The sequence below is a fragment of the Hemitrygon akajei genome, chromosome 2 (assembly GCF_048418815.1).
Source record: "Hemitrygon akajei chromosome 2, sHemAka1.3, whole genome shotgun sequence".
Taxonomy (NCBI): Eukaryota; Metazoa; Chordata; class Chondrichthyes; order Myliobatiformes; family Dasyatidae; genus Hemitrygon; species Hemitrygon akajei.
Window position 1 is genome coordinate 911,109 of NC_133125.1, and position 23,444 is coordinate 934,552.

Consider the following 23,444-nt stretch of genomic DNA (forward strand, 5'->3'; position numbering starts at 1 on the left):
TGGCAAACCACTTCTGTAGAAAAATTTACCAAGAACGATCATTGTCAAAGACCACGATCACCCACATCATACGGCACGGCACATGATGATGATGATGATGATGATGATACAAAAGAGAGACCCCCTGAAGAAAGAGGGGAAATACAGCTGAAAATTGAACAAAGCTAGTTCAGTAAGGGTGGGCACAGAACCCATCTAATTCTCTATAATGATGATGATGCAATGTACTGCTGCAAAACCACAAATTTCTTGAATTTGCCAGTGATACTAAACCTGATTCTGATTCTGAGGTAGAGTGAAAAGCCTTTCTTGCATACCATTCATACAAATCAGATCTGTATTGGGAAGAACAAGGTAAAACAAGAACAATGCATAATGAAATGTAACAGCCACAGTACAGGTAAACAATAAGGTGCAAGATCATAACAAGGTAGGTCGTGAGGTCAAAATCATACTGGGAAACTATTACTACACTTCTAACAGTGGTGTAGAAGGTGTCCATGAGACCTTCAAGCTTTTGTGTCTCCTTCTGGATGGAAGAGTGGATATCTGGGATGGATGGGTGAGTGGATATCTGGGATGGATGGGAGAGTGGATATCTGGGATGGATGGGTGAGTAGATATCTGGGATGGATGGAGTCTTTGATGATGCTGGCTGCTTTACTGAAGCAATAAGTAACGCAGAGAGTCCATGGAGGAGAGGTTGATTTCTGTGTTGAGTTGTGTCTCTTGAGGTCACATGCAGAGCAGTTGCTACACCAAACCATTATGAATCCAGACAGAATGCTCTGCAAGTTTTGATAGCCTTCCTCACTGTCCACTACACTCACAATCTTGGTGTCATCTGCAAACTTGCTGATCCAGTTAACCACACTATCATCCAGATCAAACAACAAACAACAATGGACCCAGCACTGATCCCTGCAGCACTCCACTAGTCACATCCCTGCAGTCAGAGACAACCATCTACTATCACTCTCTGGCTTCTCCTGCAAAGCCAATGTCAAATCCAATTTACTACCTTATCTGGAATGCCAAGTGACCTGACTCTCCTTGACCAACTTCCCATGCAGGCTTTGTCAAAGGCCATGCTGAAGTCCACGTAGACAAATTCCATAGCCTTGCTTTGATCAACTTTCCTAGTAACTTCCTCGAAAAACACTTTACTTTTGGTTAGACATGACCTACCACACATGAAGCCTTGTTGGTTATAGTTAGTTAGGCCATGTCTATCGAAATATTTCTATAATAGGTCAGTGAGCCTGACTTTGATTGTTGGAAGGTATTCTGAGGGCTATATCCTGTCCCTTCGAATACCTTCCAATAACCAAAGTCAGGCTCATTGGCCTATAATTTCCTTCCTTAGAGTCTTTCTTAAATCATATAACAATATTAGCTATCCTTCTGTCCTCAACCCCTCTCCTGTGGTTAAGGACATTTTAAATATCTCTGCTAGGGTCTTGTAATGTCTGTATTAACCTCCCACAGGGCCCTGGGATTTATCCACTTTAATTTTCCTCAAGCCAGCAAACATCATCTCCTCTGATATCTGGATAGTGATGACCTCAAAACCACTTTGTCTCACAGCTATATATTCTGTGCCACAAAATACTCTGCAGGTGCTAGGGGTCAAAGCAAAATGCACAACACACTGGAGGAACTCAGTTTGGGCAGCATCCGTGGAAACGAACAGTCAGCTTTTAGGGCCAAGACCCCCAAAACGTTCGTTTCTACGGATGCCGCCTGACCTGCTGAGTTCCTCCAGCGTGTTGTGAGTGTATTCTGTGCCATCTCCTCAGTAAATGCAGTTTCAAAAATTCAATTTAAGATCTCCCCCACCTCTTTTAGCTCCATGCATAGATGACCACTCTGATTTTACAGAAAACTAATTTTGTCCCTTGCTGTTCCAATGCTCTGAACATATCTGTAGAAGCCTTTAGGATTCTCCTTAACCTTGTCCGTTAGAACAAACTCATGTCTTCTTTTAGCCCACCCAATTTCATTCTTAAGCGTTCTCTTGCATTTCTTATAATCCATAAGTACCACATTTGTTCCCTCCTGCCTATACCTGCTATATACCTCCTTTTTCTTAACCAGGGCCTTGGTATCTCTTGACCAACTCAAGTCTACACATCAAGAGCACATAACCCTATAAATGTGATAGAATGAGCATCCCATAAAATGACCCTCTTGTTCGACATCAACTTCCTCCAGCTTAATACCTTCCAGAGAAGAAAGCAGCAACCAAGGAGAAATTCAGAGAGGTGAATATTCACACATTGGCCGCATCAGTCTCTCCACAACCCAATGAACCAGGTTTGAAGTAAATCTTCCTCAATCTCAAGGGACTGCCCCAAAAGAAGTAAAAATAACATTTTAATTCAGGTTTCCAGCATCCATAATATTTAACTTTTATATTCTTAGTCAGAAAGGAAACTCACAAAAATTGATTTTTTTTTACAAATTGAGATTTAGACTATAGATAAATCAAGGTACCAGAGTTAGTGACACCAGCATCAAACAACTCTAGGTTTTAACCTCATTTTCCCAGTTTTAATCTCACTTTGACAAAAACTGGATGCAGAATTTAAAAGTAAACAAACCTTTTGTGGAATTTGCCCAAGTGCTTCAGCAAGTAAATTGGCCTTTTCATCAGTAAGGTTCTTTACAAAGGAGCCCAGGGAAAATATCACAATCCCATGCTCCCCTGAGCTCTGAACAAATTCTTCCATCTCCTGTAAAACAATGAATTATCAAGTCACACAGAGGTATCACACACCGAGGACTTTCAAATGACATGGGACCCTTTCACAAATGGGCTTTTGGCCCAAAACCTTCCAGAGAAGAAAGCAGCAGCCAAGGAGAATTTCAGAGAAGTAAACATTCAGCTGACTATGGTCTTTGCAGATCAGCATCTCACCACTGACATCATGGTACTAATTCCATCATTAAACTAATTCCCCCCACTCTTTAGATTACTGTACTTAATGATTTGAGGTTTTGCTACTATTCTTTCCTGAGGGTGGTTCACCAGAATCAAAATGAGCTGTAAAGAATGTGGAAACTAAAGTTCAAAAGTACATTTATTATCAAAGTATGTAGACTATATACAACCTGAAATTCATCTCCTTACAGGCAGCAACAAAACAAGGATACCCAATAGATCCCATTAAAAAACAAGACTGTTAAACACCTAATGTTTTGTATTTGAATTTATTTAAATCTTACATGCATCCCACAATGAGGAAGTAAAATCTCTGTGCTATGACTCCATCACAACGTACAGACATGTGAATTTACAAGTCTAATGGCTTGTAGAAAGAAGCTGTCCTGAAGCTTGTTGGTTTTGGCTTTAATGCTGCGGTACCATTTGCCAGATGGAAGCACCTTAAAAAGTTTATGGTTGGGGTGATTGGATGATCTTCTAGGCCTTCTTTCTGCAAATGCTGCTGTAAATGTCCTCACTGGAAGGAAGTTCCCATCCATAGAAGCACTGGGCTGTCCGTACCACTCTCTGCAGTGCCCAATGATCAAGGTTGGTGCAGATCCCGTACCAGACGGTGATACAGTCAGTCAGGATGTTCTCAATGGTGCCCCTATAGAAGGTCTTGTGGATCTGGGGATTCATGCCAAACCACTTCAGTCGTCTGGGGTGGAAGAGACGCCGTTGTGCTTTTTTTTGCCATAAAGCCAGTGTGTACAGTCCAGGTGAGATCTTCGGTGATGTGTATACCGAGGAACTTGAAACTACTCACCCTCTCAACTGCAGACACATTGATGTTGATCGGGGCAAGCCTGTCTACATTCCTTCTGTAATCCCCAATCAGCTCTTTTGTTTTTTGGACACTGAGAGAGAGTTTTTTATCCTGGCACTACTGAATGAGGGTGTAAACCTCTCTTCTGTAAGCTGTCTCATCACCACTAGAAGTAAGGCTGATCAAAGTCACGTCGTCTGTGAAATTAATCAGCAGATTGGAGCTGCGTGTGGCAGCACAGTCATGAATGTAAAGGGAGTAGTGGAGGGGCCTCAGGACACAACCGTGGGGGGCAGAGTCAGAGGGGCAGAGGTGCCTCTGAGAGCCCATCATTACCACCTGTCGGTGATCCGATAGGAAGTCCAGGATCCAGCTGCACAAGGTGGAGTGCAGGCCGAGGTTTCTGAGCTTCCTGTTAAATCTTGAGGGAATTATGGTGTTGAATGCTGAACTGTAGTCCAGGAACAGCATTCTAACATAGGCATCCCTCTTCTCCAGCTGAGTGAGGGCGGTGTGTATTGCTGTGGCTATTGCATCACTGGTAGATCGGTTCCATTGGTAGGCAAATTGTAGGGGGTCCAGTGTGGGTGGTAGCATGCTGCAGATGTAGTCTTTAACCAGCCTCTCAAAGCATTTGCTTATAATTGAGGTGAGTGTGACAGGGCGCCAGTCGTTCAGACGTGTTACCTTGGTCTTTTTAGGTACAGGGACAATGATGGACGATTTGAAACAGGAGGGCACTCCACACTGGGAGAGGGAGAGATTAAAAATATCTGTAAGTACATCGGCCAGCTGTTCTGCATATACTTTGAGGATGCACCCTGGGATGCCGTCCTGCCCTGCTACCTTGTGGCTGTTGACACATTGGAATATTCGATGTACTTCAGCCTAATTAATAATCAAGGTGCAGGGCTCATCAGCAGCTCTCCTTGGGAGCCTATGTTCTATGCACTTCAGTCCTACCAATCTTGAATCGAGCGTAAAAAACATTTAGCTTGTCCAGGAATGAGGCAGCAATGTTGGCTATACCACTGCGTTTTCTCTTGAAGTCTGCAACAATGAAGACTCGTTTAGCTCTCCCCATGCTCACTGAGTATGACAAACGTCTGGACAACAGGCTGAGTCGGTGGTGAGAAAGGCAAATGAAATGCAGTGTGAGCATTCATTTCAATAAGTCTGGAATACAAGAGCAGGGATGTGATGGTGAGGCTTTATAAGGCACTGGTGAGGTCTCACGTTGAGTATAGTTTTGGGCTCCTCATCTAGGAAAAGATGTGCTGGCATTGGAGAAGGTTCAGAGGAGTTCACAAGGATGATTCTAGGATTGAAAAGGTTATCATACAAGGAACGTTTGATAGCTCTAAGTTGGTACACATTGAATTTAGAAGGACGGGGGGATCTCATTAAAACCTAGATAGAGGTTTGATGACCAATGGTGTGCCTCGGGGATCTGTTCTGGGACCCCTTCTCTTTGTGATTTTTATAAAAGACCTGTATGAGGAAGTGGAGGGATGAGTTAGTAAATTTGCTGATGACACAAAGTTTGGGGGTATTGTGGATAGTGTGGAGGGCTGTCAGAGGTTACAGCGGAACATCGATAGCATACAAAACTGGGCTGAGAAGTGGCAGATGTAGTTCAACCCAGATATGTGTGAGGTAGTTAATTTTGGTAGGTCAAATATGATGGTAGAATATATTATTGGCAGTGTGGAGATTCAGAGGGATCTTGGGGTCTAGGTCTATAGGACACTCAAAGCTGCTGCACAAGTTGACTGTGTGGTTAAGAAGGCATACAGTGCATTGCCTTCATCAACCATGGACTGAGTTCAAGAGCCGAGATGTAATGTTACAGCTGTATGGAACCCTGGTCAGACCCCACGTGGAGTACTGTGCTCATTTCTGGTTCCCTCACTACAGGAAGGATGTGGAAACTGTAGAAAGGGTGCAGAGGAGATTTACAAGAACGTTGCCTGGATTGGGGAGCATGCCTTATGAGAATAGGTTGAGTGAACTCAGCCTTTTCTCCTTGGAGCGACAGAGTATGAGAGGTGACCTGATAGAGGTGTATAAGGTGATGAGAGGCATTGATCGTGTGGATAGTCAGAGGCTTTTCCCCAGGGCTGAAATGGCTAACACAAGAGGACAAAGTTTTAAGGTGTTTGGAAGCAGGTACAGAGGGGAAGTCAGGGATAAGTTTTTTACACGGAGAGTGGTGAGTACATAGAATGGGCTGCCGGCAAAGGTGGTGGAGGAGGATATGATAGGGTCTTTTAAGAGACTCCTGGATGGGTACATGGAGCTTAGAAAAATAGTGGGCTATGGGTAACCATAGTAATTTCTCAGTTAAGGACATGTTCGGCACAGCATTGCGGGCTGAAGGGCCTGTATTGCGCTGTAGATTTCCATGTTTCTATCTATATAATGGCCAACCTGGCAGTGAAGGCTAATTGCTTAACAATGCAATGATGTGTAATCAATGACTGCTATGTACTTACAATTAAGCAACAAGATCTAGTAATTAGAAATAAAATAACAATCCAAGTCACTCCGCCTGGTATCTGTAAAAGATGCCACCAACTGAACCCAGGTCTTTCCCAAAAAAAAACATGAAATCTATTAGTGTCAACGGTCCTGAGCAATGGAGCAGCGTTGTCAAATATTAAAGAATAATAAGGCCATCAACTGGATTTGCAATACAGAAGTAAAATTCTGTCTTTCACAAGGGATCACTAACCCAATCTTTGAAATACGCAACACACACAAAATGCTGGGGGAACCCAGAAGGCCAGGCAGCATCTATGGAAAAGTGTGCACACAGTTGATGTTTTGGGCTGAGACCCTTTGGCAGGACTGGAGAAAAAAAGCTGAGGGGTAGATTTAAACGGTGGGGGTGGAGAGAGAGAAACACAAGGAGATAGGTGAAACTTGAAGGGGAAGGGATGAAGTAAGGAGCTGAGAAGTTCATTGGTGAAAGAGATACAGGGCTGGAGAAGCAGTCCAATAGGAGAGAACAGAAGCCCATGGAAGAGAGAAAAAGGGGGAGGAGCACTAGAGGGAGGCAATGGGTAGACAAGGAGATAAGGCAGGAGAAGGAAAAGGGAATGGTGAAGGTGAGGGGCGGGGCATTACTACAAGTTCGATTGGTGTTCATGCCATCTGGTTGGAGGCTACACAGATACAATATAAGATGCTGTTCCTCCAACCTAAGTGTGGCCTTATCATGACAGGGGAGGAGGCCATGGATTGACATATTGGAATAAGAATGGGAAGTGGAATTAAAATGACTTTGAAATAAGTCAACTGTATCATATCAAATATACAACAGAGCTCAAAACAAGTTTAGAATCTGTACAAACAAAATATTGTCTTAGCTTTTATAGATCTGTAACCAGAGTTCATATTTCAATAATTTTCCAATAGTTCAGTTTTCCATTTATACTGTTCGTTTTCTTCCTAAGTACTTTCAGGATGTTGCTTGAGCAGGACAGCTGCTCCTTGCTTGCTCATGGTTGCTTGGGAGGCATTGTTGAGGATGAGGGAAATGTAGTGATGTCATTCAGCTGTTTGAGCTTTCTTGATGGAATCCATTATCCACCACCCTCAGGTAAGTAAGGTCATCCATTGAAGTAGTTGTTTTGTACTCATCCTTTGTATGGACAAAGACAGATTCACCCACGCTTGCTGTATTGCTTGTCAAACTTCTGTTGCTAGTCAAGGTGGGAGAGATGGGAGGCTGATGGGACTGACTGAGGTCTTCTTGACATGGATACTGCTAAGGCAAAAAGTCTTGAGGCTGGTGTGTCCTTTTTCTAGAATGCTAGTTCTGAAAACATTCAAAAATGAGGGATTACGTGCACTCCCCAGGCAGAAGTCTTCTACTAGAACCCACCTAAGTGCTAACTGCTCTACAAGGGAAGTATCTGGAGCCCCATTACATTGCTTGAATACTTTGTGTACCTGTATGATGTCCCTTCCCAGTAGGAGTAGGATCTCAGCCTGTGAGTGATGGGCTTGAGGTGAGGTTGATGAGCCACTGCTTCTGGAGTGGAGATTTCCATAAGACATAGGAGCAGAATTAGCCCATTTGGCCCATCGAGTCTGCTCCGTCATTCAATCATGGTTGATCCTTTTTTCCCCTCTTGAGCTCCACTCCCTGGCCTTCTCCCCGTAACCTTTGATGCCGTGTCCATCAAGAACCTATCCAGCTCTGAATTAAAGACACCCAATGACCTGGCCTCCACAGCTGCCTGTGGTAAATATTCCACAAATTTACCACCCTTTGACGAAAGAAATTTTTCTGCATCTCTATTTTAAATGGATGCCCCTTGATCCTGAGGCTGTGCCCTCTTGTGCGAGACTGTCCCATCATGGGAAACATCCTGTCCCTTGATGCCAGGGACCATTATTGGACAGATATTCCTAAATGTTTTGTGCATATGTGGCCTTTTCTCTCTTGATGACTACAATGAGGTTTCTCCTGACTGCTCTGAGAGCTGTTCTGTCCTAAAAGCATTGTCCTGGGCTCTTAGTCAGTAGCACACCTCTGCATTCAGTCAGAACTTCTGGTTGGGCTGTGAGATGACTGTTCTTGAATACCAACATTGTCTGCTGTAGCTGGTGACAGATGAGGCATTTTCCTCAAGGTCTGTATCTTCTCCGTATTGTGGTGGCCTCCTCGAACATCTGCCATTTAGTCAGTTCAAAATAGTCCTGAGCATAGAAGGTGCTTCATTAAACTGTACAGTGATGGTCTTCTTGACTGATTATTCCATTTTCAACATTTTCAGTTGAATTAACATGATGGAGATGAGGGCATGGGATGGCTCTGTAAATACTGGGTCTGCTTGTATAAACATAGTCTGTTTGTTTCCCTCATGGCCCTGGTGATGTGTTGATGGAATTTGGGGAAAATGCTCTGCAGGTGAACATGATTGAAGTCTCCTGCATTTGTGAAGAGACTGTCTGGATGCTTGTTTTGTAGAGAGCTGATGGTACTGTAAAGTTCTCCCAGTGCATCCTTGGTGTTTGCACTTGGGGGAATGTAGGCAGTGGTGATGAACACAACAGTGAACTCCCTGAGCAGGTAATGTAGCTGACATATAATTGTAAGATGTTCAATTGCCCAGAACAGTAACTGCTAAATACAGATGAGTTTGTGCACCAACCTATGTTTATACACAGATTCTACCTGGCTGTGTGGTGAAAGGCCTTGATAGAGAGGATGTTTCCTATGGTGGGAGAGTCTAAGACCAGAGGACACAACCTCAGAATAAAAGGGTGTCCTTTTAGAATGGAGGCAAAGAAGAATTTTTTTAGCCAGAGGTGGCAAATCTATGGAATTATTTGCGTCAGGCAGCTGTGGGGGCCATCTTTATGTATATTTTAGGCAGAGGTCGATAGATTCTTGATTGGTCAGGGCATAAAAAGGTAGAGGAGAAGGCAGAAGATTGAGTTTGAGAGGAAAATTGGATCAGCTATGATAAAATGGCAGAGCAGACTCGATGAGCCGAATAGCCTAATTCTACTCCTATACCTATGGTCTTATGGTTTGGACTTCCCTGACAGGGAGTTCCTGTCTGCATGAACAGAGTCATCCATTCGAGTTGAAACATCAAAGTCAAGCATATTGTTGTTCAATCACATTTCAGTGCAACCAGAATGCAGCAGTTTTCCACATATTTCTGTGCATTCATTTTAAGACTAAATGAGTCCATTTTATTTTATAGTGAGTAAACGTTGGCCAACTAAAATGATGGTAGCACCAATATGGTCAGCTCAGCTCTCAGCCTAGCTAGTGCCCCTGCTCTCTTACTGAGTTTATGCTTCCTCTCACACAGCCTGCATCTGGCACTTCCTCAGATGAGTTGCCTAGGCCAGGCTGCTGTCTCTGAGTCTGGTGTCTGTAGAGTCCCAGTCTGCTGAGCACCGCTGTTCACTCTGCTGGCAGTGGCTTTAAAGTAATTTTGTCTAAGAGTTCAGCAGTGCTGTATTTGCAGAGCTTTGTTTGACTGAAATCTCTGAAAAGAATTTTGAAACCCACTCTAAGAATTTAAAACTAGCACCATTCCTGGGAGGCAGATAAACTGCTGTGTCTCTAAGTGCCATCATTTCAATAAGAAATCTTCACCCATAGCATCGTGATCCAGAGGAGTTAGGTTTAGGATAGGGTTAAGATGTATCTGTAAATAATCACATAATAATGACTTGACTTGACTTCTCTAGTGCCTTTAACACCATCCAGCCCAAGATCTTAAGGCACAAACTAACGGAGATGGGAGTAGACTCTCACATGGTAGATTGGATAGTGGACTACTTGACAGATAGACCTCAGTATGTGCGGTTGGGAGACTGTAGGTCTGACACGGTGGTCAGCAGCACAGGGGTGCCGCAGGGAACCGTACTCTCTCCGGTCCTGTTCACCCTGTACACATCAGACTTCCAATATAACTCGGAGTCCTGCCATGTGCAGAAGTTCGCTGATGACACGGCCATAGTGGGGTGTGTCAGGAATGGACAGGAGGAGGAGTATAGGAAACTGATACAGGACTTTGTGATATGGTACAACTCAAACTACCTGCGTCTCAATATCACCAAGACCAAGGAGATGGTGGTGGACTTTAGGAGATCTAGGCCTCATATGGAGCCAGTGATCATTAATGGAGAATGTGTGGAGCAGGTTAAGACCTACAAGTATCTGGGAGTACAGTTAGACGAGAAGCTAGACTGGACTGCCAACACAGATGCCTTGTGCAGGAAGGCACAGAGTCGACTGTACTTCCTAAGAAGGTTGGCGTCATTCAATGTCTGTAGTGAGATGCTGAAGATGTTCTATAGGTCAGTTGTGGAGAGCGCCCTCTTCTTTGTGGTGGCGTGTTGGGGAGGAAGCATTAAGAAGAGGGACGCCTCACGTCTTAATAAGCTGGTAAGGAAGGCGGGCTCTGTCGTGGGCAAAGTACTGGAGAGTTTAACATCGGTAGCTGAGCGAAGGGCGCTGAGTAGGCTACGGTCAATTATGGATAACTCTGAACATCCTCTACATAGCACCATCCAGAGACAGAGAAGCAGTTTCAGCGACAGGTTACTATCGATGCAATGCTCCTCAGACAGGATGAAGAGGTCAATACTCCCCAATGCCATTAGGCTTTACAATTCTACCGCCAGGACTTAAGAACTTTTTAAAAGCTATTATTAATGCTTTTTGAGATAGTGATTTAGATGCATATCATATTTTTTACTGAGTTAAGTATTGTATGTAATTAGTTTTGCTACAACAAGTGTATGGGACATTGGAAAAAAGTTGAATTTCCCCATGGGGATGAATAAAGTATCTATCTATCTATCTATCTATCTATCTAAGCAGAAGTGACTACAACACAATTCTGTTTTACACTGAACTCCATGTTGTATAGCACATTTAGGGGACACAGTGATCATGTAATCTAGTGAACAGTCCAGAGTTCGAACTCCATCTTGACAACTTTGAGAATACGATTCAATTAACAAACTGGAATTTAAGAAGAAACAAATAGTCTTAGTAATGATGAAAATATCTTTCATAATCTGCTCTCATTTCCCCTACTGGGTCTGAATCCACAGTTACACCAAAGGGGCTGATGTTTAAAAGGCTCAGAAAGCCACTCTATTAAGGGAAGTTAGAATGCTGTCCATAAGACATACAGGACCAAAAGTAGGCCATTCAGCCTATCAAGTCTGCTCCGCCATTCAATCACGGGCTGATCCAATTCTTTCAGTCATCCACACTCCCCTGCCTTCTCCCATACCCTCTGATGCCCTGGCTAACCAAGAACCTATCTATCTTTGCCTTAAATGCACCCAGTGACTTGGCCTCCACAGCTGCTCGTGGCAAAAATTTCACAGATTTACCACCCTCTGACTAAAATAATTTCTCTGCATCTCTGTTCCAAATGGACGTCCTTCAATCCTGCAGTCGTGCCCTCTTGTCCTAGACTCCTCTACCATCGGAAATAACTTTGCCATATCTAATCCGTTCAGGCCTTTTAACATTCTGAAATTTTCTATGAGATCCCCCCTCATTCTCCTGAACTCCAGGGAATACAGCCCAAGAGCTGCCAGACGATCCTCATACAGTAACCCTTTCATTCCTGGAATCATTCTTGTGAATCTTCTCTGAACCCTCTCCAATGTCAGTATATCCTTTCTGAAATAAGGAGCCCAAAACTGCACACAACACTCCAAGTGTGGTCTCATGAGTGCCACAGAGAGCCTCAACATTACATCTCTGCTCTTATATTCTATAACTCTAGAAATGAATGCCATCATTGCATTCACCTTCTTCACAACTGACTCAACCTGGAAATTAATCTTTAGGGTGTCCTGCACAAGGACTCCCAAGTCTCTTTGCATCTCTGCATTTTGAATTCTCTCCCCATCTAAATAATAGTCTGCCCGTTTATTTCTTCCAGCAAAGTGCATGACCATACCCTTTCCAACATTATATTTAATTTGCCACTTCTTTGCCCATTCCCCTAAACTAAGTCTCTCTGCAGGCTCTCTGCTTCCTCAACACTACCTGCTCCTCCACCTATCTTTGTATCATCAGCAAATTTAGCCACAAATTCTTTAATCCCGTAGTCCAAATCATTGACATACATCGTAAAAAGCAGCAGTCTCAACACAGATCCCTGTGGAACTCCACTGGTAACCAGCAGCCAGCCAGAATAGGATCCCTTTATTCCCACTCTGTTTTCTGCCGATCAGCCAATGCTCCACCCATGCTAGTAACTTCCCTGTATTTCCATGGGCTCTTATCTTGCTAAGCAGCTTCATGTGCAGCATCTTGTCAAAGGCTTTCTGAAAATCCTAGTACACCATATCTACTGCATCTCCTTTGTCTACCCTGCCTCAAAAAATTGCAGTAGGTTAGTCAGGCAGGATTTTCCTTTCAGGAAACTATGCTGGCTTTGGCATATCTTGTCATGTGCCACCAAGTACTCCATAATCTCATCACTAACAATCGATTCCAACAAATTCCCAACCACTGATGTCAGGCTAACAGGTCTATAGTTCCCTTTCTGCTGCCTCCTACCCTCCTTATACAGTGGAGTAACATTTGCAATTTGCCAGTCATCCGGTACAATGCAAGAATCTATTGATTCTTGAAAAGTCATTGTTAATGCCTCCGTAATCTCTCCAGCTACCCCCTTCAGAACCTGAGGGTGCATTCCATCAGGTACAGGAGATTTATCCACCCTCAGGCCATTAAGCTTCCTGAGCACCTTCTCAGTTGTATTTTTCACTGCACATACTTCACTTCCCTGACACTCTTGAATGTCCGGTATACTGCAGATGTCTTCCACTGTGAAGACTGATGAAAAATACACATTCAGTTCCTCTGCTATCTCTGCATCTCTCATCACAGTATCTCCAGCATCATTTTCTATTGGTCCTATATCTACCCTCTTTTACCCTCTATATACCTAAAAAAGCTTATAGTATCTTCTTTGATATTAGTCACCAGCCTCCTTTCATAATTCATCTTTTCCTTCTGAATGACCTTCTTAGTTTCCTTCTGTAAGTTTTTAAAAGTTTCCCAGTCCTCTATCTCCCCACTAGCTTTGGCTTCCTTGTATGCCTTCTCTTTTGATTTTACTTTCACTCTGACTTCACTTGTCAGCCATGGCAGTGTCCTTCTTCCATTCAAAAATTTCTTCTTATTTGAAATATATCTGTCTTGCACTTTCCTCATTTTTCGCATAAAATCCAGCAATTGCTGATATGCTGTCCTTCCTGCTAGTGTCCCTTTCCAGTCAACCTTGGCCAGTTTCCCTCTCATGCCATTGTAATTTCCTTTATTCCACTGAAATACCGACACATTGGAATTTTTCTCCTTCTCAAATTTCAAAGTGCACTCAATCATATTGTGATCAGTGTTCTCTAAGGGTTCCTTAACCTTCAACTTTCTTATCACCTCCAGATCACTGCACAACACCCAATCCAGCACAGTCAATCCCCCAGTGGGCTCAACAACAACTGTTCCGAAAAAGCTATCCCTTAGACATTCTACAAATTCTCTTCTCTTGAGGTCCAGTACTGGCCAGGTTTTTCCAATCCACTTTCATGTTAAAATCACCAGCGATTATCATGACATTGCCCTTCTGACCCGCCTTTTCTATTTCCTGCTGTAATTTGTAACCCACATCCCGACTGCTGTTTGGAGGCCTGTATACAACTGCCACTAGGGTCCTTTTAGCCTTGCCATTTCTTAACTCAACCCATAGACACTCTACACCTACCGATCCTATGTCATCACTTTCTAATGATTTAATATTATTTCTTATACACAGGACCACACCACCCCCTCTGCCTACTAATCTATCTTTTCAATACATCACATATCCTTGGATGTTCAGCTCCAAGGTCGCCATCCTTTAGACAAGTTTCAGAGATGGTGTGCCTCAGGGATATGTACTGGGTCCAATGTTGTTTGTCATATACATTAATGACCTGGATGATGGGGTGGTAAATTGGATTAGTAAGTATGCAGATGATACTAAGGTAGGTGGCGTTGTGGATAATGAAGTAGGTTTTCAAAGTTTGCAGAGAGATTTAGGCCAGTTAGAAGAGTGAGCTGAAAGATGGCAGATGGAGTTCAATGCTGATAAGTGTGAGGTGCTACATTTTGGTAGGAATAATCCAAATTGGATATACATGGTAAATTTTAGAGCATTGAAGAATGCAGTAGAACAGAGTGATCTAGGAATAATGGTGCATAGTTCCCTGAAGGTGGAATCTCATGTGGATAGAGTGGTAAGAAAGTTTTTGGTATGTTGGCCTTTATAAATCAGAGCATTGAGTATAGGAGTTGGGATGTGATGTTAAAATTGTACAAGGCATTGGTAAGGCCAAATTTGGAGTATCGTGTACAGTTCTGGTCACCGAATTATAGGAAAGATGTCAACAAAATAGAGAGAGTACAGAGAAGATTTACTAGAATGTTACCTGGGTTTCAGCACCTAAGTTACGGGAAAGGTTGAACAAGTTAGGTCTTTATTCTTTGGAGCGTAGAAGGTTGAGGGGGGACTTGATAGAGGTATTTAAAATTATGAGAGGGACTCCGCCTCCCGGCTACGGACATGTAAGATTAGTCGCTTCTTGTCCACCTTTAATCTCTCCCTTTTCCGATTTAAACTTTGAAATTTCAACTTTATTTAGTTGGATCAGTTATAATTATGGCTACTCTCAGAAGTGCTAAAAGAAATCCTGACCCAGGCAATGGAAAGTCCAAGAAAACCGACGAATTCTCGGAGGAACCCCCCTGGGTAAAGAGACTAGAATCTCAAATCAGCAATATCAGCATTGAGGTAACTCAACTAAAAGAGAAATTCGAAGAAAAAGTCGACTCTTTAAGCCTTCATCTTAAAGAAGTTAGTCAAAATACTGCGGACCTTTCTTCTCGTTTGGAAAAAGCCCAACAACGGATTGTTGACCTCGAAGCTCGATCACGTCGGAACAATATTTGAATTGTCGGATTAAAAGAGAAATCAGAATCGGCCGACACACTGGATTATTTCGCAAAAATGTTTCAGTCTTTATTTCCGGAGGTTTGTTTACAGCCTTCAGATATCGAAATGGCTCACAGAATCGGCACTTTAAAATTTTTGGATCAAGGTAAAAACAGACATATTGTTGTGCGTTTTCTCCGTTTCAGAGACAAAGAACGTATTATTAAACTTGCAGAAAAAAGACGTTTTCACTATCAGAATACAGACATTCGCTTTTTTGAAGATTTTCCACGCAAAATTGTTAAGAAGCGTGCTGGATTTGCAACTGCTATGAAATCAGCATATGAAAAAAAGCTCTTCCCACTGCTCCAATATCCAGCGAAATTAAAGTGAAATTGTTAAAAAGTCTGGTTTTCATATTTTTGTTGATCTAGTCGAAGCATTGAGTTTTATTAATTCTTTATCTGATGCATCCGATGACAAATCTGAAGCTTGAATGATTTATAATGGCTTGATTGTCTCGCGGTGTAAAGAGTGATGAGATTGGAAGATTTGATGGTTACATAAGTCTTTACCTTAAAATACATTTTTATCTCTGAAAAAGACTGGTTTGGATGGCTTCAATTTCTGAAGACATAGAGGGAGAACTGTTGAAGACTGTAATAAGTTTGAACCATTTAGAATTTTTTTGCAGCATTTAAATGAATTAATCATTTTTTTTTGTTTTGTATGCTTTTGTAAAGATTTTTTAAAAGTAATTATTGGGATTTCTTTGTGTTTTAAAGATAGACCAGACAATTTAAAGATGGCGATTGTTTTTCTTCTGTGCAAATATTTCAAGAATTGTTTTGGATGTGTTTTTCTTCCCTTATCTAATGTTATAAAGGTTACTTTCAATTGAAGGTCGTTTTGTTTTACAAGAAAAACACTTTCCTTCCAAGTTAATAATATTGAGATATATGTCGACTGTAATGAGATTTATGTTCGGTAGAGGGAGACAGATTTTTTTCCTCTTTCTTTTTTTACTTAGGTAGGCGGAGTTTGTATCTGTATTGCGTCTTTGCCTTTCTTGGGGCTTACGGCGATTGATATCAACTTGCTTCTGGACTTTGTCGTTTGGGTGGGATTTTTTTTCTTTTTTTCCCCATTATGGAATCCCGGAGCATACGCCAATTATTTATTTTTATTGTTGTTCATCTCCGCCATTTTCGACTACCTTATCCTGACATGCATCTAACTATTGTTCTTAGATACAAAGTTCCATGATGATATCTAAACATTTAAATGTTTTAACGTGGAATGTTCGCGGTTGCCATCATCCTATTAGGCGTAAGAAAATATTTAAAGTTATTAACGTATTCCAGCCTGATACAATCTTTGCTCAAGAGACACATATCAGGTTATGTGATAAAAATCGATTTTTTAAATTTTGGAAGGGTCCTCAGTATCACGCAAATTCCCAGAGTAAAACTAGAGGTGTTTCTATTTTTATTGATTCCAATATTCCTTTTAATCAGGAGGATATTATAGCTGATATTAATGGTAGATTTTTGATTGTTAAAGGAATAATTTGTAATAGGAAAATGGTTTTGGCTAATATTTATGGACCAAATGTTGATGATCCCTCATTTTTTAAAACTGTTTTTGCTCTATTACCTGATTTAAATGAATTTATGTTACTAATGGGTGGTGATCTTAATACTTGTCTAAATCCTTTAATGGATAAGTCATCATCCAACTATCAACTTTCTAATCGTTCTGCATCACTTATTAATTCCATATTAATTGATTAAGGTTTAATTGAGGTCTGGAGGCATATGCATCCTAATGATAGAGAATACTCCTTTTTCTCACATGTTCATAATAAATATTCGAGAATCGACTATTTTATAGTTGACCCTTGACTTTTATTCAATGTTCAGAAATGTGAGTATGATGCGATTGCTATTTCTGATCATGCTCCTTTAAACTTAGTATTTGAACTGAAAGATGTTGTTTCTACCATACCATTTTGGCGTTTTCCAGAACATTTATTACAAAGTTCAGAATTTGTTGAGTTTATCAAAGCTCAGATAAAAGAGTTTTTTCTCTTTAATAATATAGGAAACGTCTCTAAGTTAGTAATTTGAGACTAACTTAAATTACTAAGTTAAAAGCTTATCTATGTGGTCAAATTATTTCGTATCTAGCTAAACTGAAAAAACAAACAAGATTGGAATTAGATAAAATCTCTAAACAAATTAAAGAATTAGATAACATCAATGCAATCTCTCCAAATGTTATTTCATTTAAAAGAAGAGTAGAATTACAATCACAATATAATTTATTGCTAACATATCCTATTGAAGGATATTTGCTTAAATTGAAAAGTCAATTTTATATCTTTGGGGATAAAAATAATAAACTCTTAGCTTCTCAATTAAGAGCAGCTAGAGCTAAAAGACAAAGATTCGTAAAAATAATGGAGATATAGTAAGTAATCATGAGGACATTAATAATACCTTTCAAGATTTTACTCTGATCTTTATAGATCTCAATTTCCTGCAGATTCCACTAAAATGAAGGCTTTTCTACATAAGATTAAATTTCCACAAATTTCTCTTGAAGATCAACAGACGCTGGATGCTCCAATTACCGAGCATGAAATTCAGAAAGCTATTTTATCAATGCAATCAGGTAAAGCTCCTGGACTTGATGATTATTCAGTGGGATTTTATAAAAAATTTGAAAGGTTACTTTCTCTGTATCTTTTGAAAATGTTTCATGAATCCTTTGAGAAGGGTAATTTACCTTCTTTTTATGAAGCATCTACTTCCTTAATTCTTAAAAAAGATAGAAGATCCTGTTGAATGCTCATCATATAGACTTATTTTTCTATTAAATGTGGATGTAAAAATTCTCTCTAAAATAATGGCTAATCGCTTGGAAAATTTTTAACTAAATTCATTTCTATGGATCAAACAGGCTTTATTAAAGGTTGTTATTCTTTTTCTAACGTTTGGAGATTGATGAACATTACATTATCTAAACAACCTCAATGTGTTATCTCTCTCGATGCAGAAAAGGCATTTGATAGAGTTGAGTGGCCATATTTGTTTAAAGTATTAGAAAAATTTGGTTTTGGTAATAATTTCAATAGATGGATTCAAATGATTTATAAGAATCCTAATGCCACGGTTATTACTAATAACTGCAGGTCTTTTTTTTTCACTTTCTCGTGGCACTAGACAAGGATGTCCATTAAGTCCTTTGTTATTTAATCTTGTATTAGAGCCTTTAGCTATAACATTACGTGAAGCTAAAAATATTCATGGTATCTCTATGAATGGAACCATACATAAGATTTCTCTTTATGAAGATGATCTGTTGGTTTTTATTTCAAATCTCGAGGAATCAATTCCTAATCTTTTGGAAACACAAAGAATTTGGTAAATTTTCAGGATATAAACTTAACTTGAATAAAAGTGAGTTGTTTCCATTAAATGTCCATGTTAATATATATAATGATATTCCTTTTAGAATTGTTAATACATTTAGATATTTAGGTATTATAATTACCAAAAAATATAAAGATCTCTATAAAGCAAATATAGTTCCTTTAATGGACTCCATGAAACAACTATTTTCTAGATGGAATCTACTTACTTTTTCTTTAATAGGTCGTATTCATGCTGTGAAAATGATGATTTTACCTAGATTTTTATATATTTTCCAAAATATACCTATCTTTTTAACTAAATTTTTTTTATCAAATTGATTCTCTTATTTCTTCTTTTATTTGGAACAATAAGAGACCAAGAATTAATAAGTATCATTTATAAAAATCTAAAAAAGATGGTGGACTTGCACTTCCTAGTTTAAGACTGTATTATTGGGCTGTGAATATTAGAAAATTATGTGTTTGGTTATATTGGCTTGATAAGAACCAAAAGCCATTATGGGTTGATTTGGAATTAAAAGCTGTTAAACAATTTCATTTAACATCAATTTTAGGAGCCCCATTACCTTTACAGCTCTTTAAAATTCCAAATTTAAATCTCTGTCCAGTTATTAAACAATCCCTATGGATTTGGGTTCAGTTTCGTAATTTTTAAAATTTTGAACAATTTAAGTTATCTAGTTTTTATATCGAAACTTTTCATTTAAACCTTCAACAACTGACCCTATTTTTCTTCTATGGAAAAATAAAGGAATTCATTCTTTTACAGATTTATTTTGTGATGGTCGATTGATGACTTTTGAGGAGTTAAATAACAAATATTCTCTCGCTCATACACATTTTTTGCAATATGTTCAGGTTAGACGTTTTTTACGACAATATTTACCTAAGTTTCCATATTTACAAGAATCTGATTTGTTGGATACCGCTTTGAAATTGAATCCCTTAGTGAAAGGTTCCATTAGTAGAATTTATAATTTATTTTTGTTACAAAAAGAGAACCTATCACTAAAGATTAAACAAGATTGGGAGAGAGAACTAATATGACCTTTGTTAATGAAGATTGGCTTCGAGTTTTGAAAAACATAAATTCTTCTTCTGTATGTGCCAACCATTGTTTAATTCAATTTAAAATTGTACACCATTATTATTTAACAAAGGAGAGCCTATCTAAAATATTTCCTAGTATAGATAACTATTGCGATAGATATAAAACTGAAGTAGCTACTTTGTCACATATGTTCTGGTCATGTTCTTCATTAAAATCGTTTTGGAAATCTTTATTTTCTACAATCTCTAAAGCTTTGAAAATTAATTTACAACCTAATAGATTTGACTGTTCTATTTGGAATAGTTCCGCATCTTATTCAGGGTATCTCATCTTCAGATCAACATGTAATTGCATTTGTTACACTACTGGCAAGAAGGGCTATTTTATTAAAATGGAAAGATATTTCTTTCCCTACATTAATTGAATGGTTTTCTCAAGTGATGTTATGTCTTAGTTTGGAAAAAGTTAGAAGTAGAACTTTTGATCCTCGATTTGATTTTGAGAGAAGATGAGGTTCTTTTGCCAAATATTATCATTTAATTTGAATTAAGTTATATGGCATCCTTCCAATTTTTTTTTATAAACATGAAATGGCGGTTGATGACTTTTTTTATACATTTAGATGATGGTCAAATGTATCGCTCTGGGGGGGTTGATTCCTAATGGGTTTTTTTTGTAGTTAGTGGGGGTTTTTTCTAGTTAGATGGGGTTCTTTTTTCCCCTTCTTTTTCCTATAGATAAGTTTTCTTTTCCATTTTTTATATTTTAACATCAGTTTTTTTCTTCAGCTTTACTAATTGTATACATATTATTCTGTTGAAGTTTTGTATCATTTTATAGCTGTTGAAGATTATATATCAATAAAAAGATTCTAAAAATGAAAATGAAAAATTATGAGGGGGATAGATAGAGTTGACGTGGATAGGCTTTTTCCATTGAGAGTAGGGGAGATTCAAACAAGAGGACATGATTTGAGAGTTGGGGGGCAGAAGTTTAAGGGTAACATGAGGGTGAATTTCTTTACTCAGAGAGTGGTAGCTGTGTGGAATGAGCTTCCAGTAGAAGTGGTAGAGGCAGGTTCAATATTGTCATTTAAAAAAAATTGGATAGGTATATGGACAGGAAAGGAACGGAGGGTTATGGGCTGAGTGCAGGTCGGTGGGACTAGGTGAGAGTAAGCATTCGGCATGGACTAGAAGGGCCGAGATGGCCTGTTTCCATGCTGTAATTGTTATATGGTTATATGGACACAATGTCATACCTGCCAATCTGTAGCTGAATTTCAAGATCATACGTTTTATTTCTTATGCTGCCTGCATTCAAATATAACATTTTTAGTCTAGTATTTGTTGCTTTCTGTTTTAACTGCACCTTGCCCCTATTGCCCTGTAACTCATCCCACTGGCTGTGATTAAGCCTCATCTCCTGCCTGTCCTTTCTATCATCTCTGTTGCACACTATCTTTGATTTATTTCTGTTTTCCCCTTCCTCAGCCCTATCACTCTGGTTCCCATTCCCCTGCTAAACTAGTTTAAACCCTCCCTAACAGCTCTATTAAACCTGCCTGCTAGGATATTGGACCCCTTTGGTTCAAGTGTAACCCATTCTTTTTTACAGGTCGTATCTCATCAAGAAGAGGCCACAGTAATCCAGGAACCCAAAACCCTGCCTCCTACACCAGTCTCTCAGCCATGCATTAATATGCCTGATCATGCTATACTTACACTCGTTAGCTCGTGGCATCAGCAGCAATCCTGAGACAACTACTCTGGAGGTCCTGCTTTTCAGCTTCCTACCCAACTCTCTGAATTCTCTCTTCAGGACCTCCTCCCTTTTTCTACTTATGTCATCGGTACCAATGTGTACCAAGACTTCTGGCTGTTCACCCTGTCCCTTCAGAATACTCTGCACCCAATCCAAGACATCCTGTACCATGGCACCTGGGAGGCAACACACCATGCGGATATCTCTATCAGGTTGACAGAACCTCCTGTCTGGTCACCCCACTATTGAATTCCCTATGACTACCGTATTCCTCATCTTCTTCACTCCCTTCTGCACCATGGAATTAGGCTCACTGTCAGGTCACCACCCCCACCAAACAGTATCCAAAACGAGACAATGATTACTGAGCGGGATGGCCACAGGGGTGCTCTCTACTATCTTTACTCTTCCCTTCCTTGACCGTCATCCACTTATCTAACTCCTGCAGCCTCAAGGTGACAAACTCCGTGTAGATCCTCTCTATCTCCTGTTCACTCTCCCTGATAAGCTGTAGGTCATCGAGCCGCAGGTCCAGATCCCTAACACAGTCTCTCAGGAGCTATATCTCAGTGCACCTGGTGCAGATGTGGCCATCTGGGAACTGTAAGGTTCCCAGGTTTCCCACATCTGACACCCAGAATAAAGTACTAACCCTACAGACATGATCTCTATTCCTCAAAAAATGCAAGGGTAAAACAAAATCCACTTCCCCAATTACCTCGCTGAAGCCCAAATGAGCCAAAGCCCTAGCACTCTCGAAGCTCTCCAACTCACGATTGGGGCTCCGATTATAGCTAAGTTCCCACGAAGCTCTCCCTTTTAAACTTCGCTCCCTGACCAGTGTGCCACCTCCTTTCTGATACCTCTCCAACTCACAATTGCCAGTCCTTTCCAGTAACAACTATATCCCAACTCATAACTACAACTGGAACAACCTGGCACCTCAGAAATGTGCACCATGAGATGCCAAGGACCATCACTAGCAGTAGAAATATACAGTACACCTCAATAATCTGTAACCTCATGGCCCCGCAAATCCCTCAATTCAAGATAACATAGAACATAGAATAGTACAGCACATTACAGGCCCTTCAGCCCACAATGTTGTGCCGACCCTCAAACCCTGCCTCCCATATAACCCCCCCACCTTAAATTCCTCCATATACCTGTCTAGTAGTCTCTTAAACTTCACTAGTGTATCTGACTCTACCACTAAATCAGGCAGTGAATTCCATGCACCAATGGGAATGCTACCGAAGGACTGGAGTGAGGCAAATGTTGTCCCCTTGTTCAAAAAAGGTAGTAGGGATAGTCCAGGTAATTACAGACCAGTGAGCCTTACATCTGTGGTGGGAAAGCAGTTGGAAAATATTCTTAGAGATAGGATCTATGGGCATTTAGAGAATCATAGTCTGATCAGGGACAGTCAGCATGGCTTTGTGAAGGGCAGATTGTGCCTAACAAGCTTGATAGAGTTCTTTGAGGAGGTGGCCAGGCATATAGATGAGGGTAGTGCAGTGGATGTGATTTACATGGATTTTAGGAAGGCATTTGACAAGGTTCCACACGGTAGGCTTATTCAGAAAGTCAGAAGGCATGGGATCCAGGGAAGTTTGGCCAGGTGGATTCAGAATTGTCTTGCCTGCAGAAGGCAGAGGGTCGTGGTGGAGGAAGTACATTCAGATTGGAGGGTTGTGACTAGTGGGGTCCCACAAGGATCTATTCTGGGACCTCTACTTTTTGTGATTTTTATTAACGACCTGGATGTGGGGGGTAGAAGAGTGGGTTGGCAAGTTTGCTGACGACACAAAGGTTGGTGGTGTTGTAGATAGTGCAGAGGATTGTCGAACATTGCAGAGAGACATTGATAGGATGCAGAAGTGGGCTGAGAAGTGGTAGATGGCGTTCAACCCAGAGAAGTGTGAGGTGGTACACTTTGGAAGGACAAACTC

General features: G+C 40.5%; 1 protein-coding gene across 2 annotated transcripts in view; it reads right to left on the reverse strand.

The window, feature by feature from the left end:
* LOC140738569 (UDP-glucuronosyltransferase 2A2-like) overlaps nt 1–23,444 on the reverse strand; it is a 228,066-nt gene that overhangs the window by 28,852 nt on the left and 175,770 nt on the right. For both annotated transcript variants that reach the window (XM_073066038.1, XM_073066045.1), the window contains exon 3: nt 2,604–2,735. In XM_073066038.1, coding sequence (XP_072922139.1) covers nt 2,604–2,735 — 132 coding nt within the window. The remainder of the gene's footprint in view (nt 1–2,603; nt 2,736–23,444) is intronic.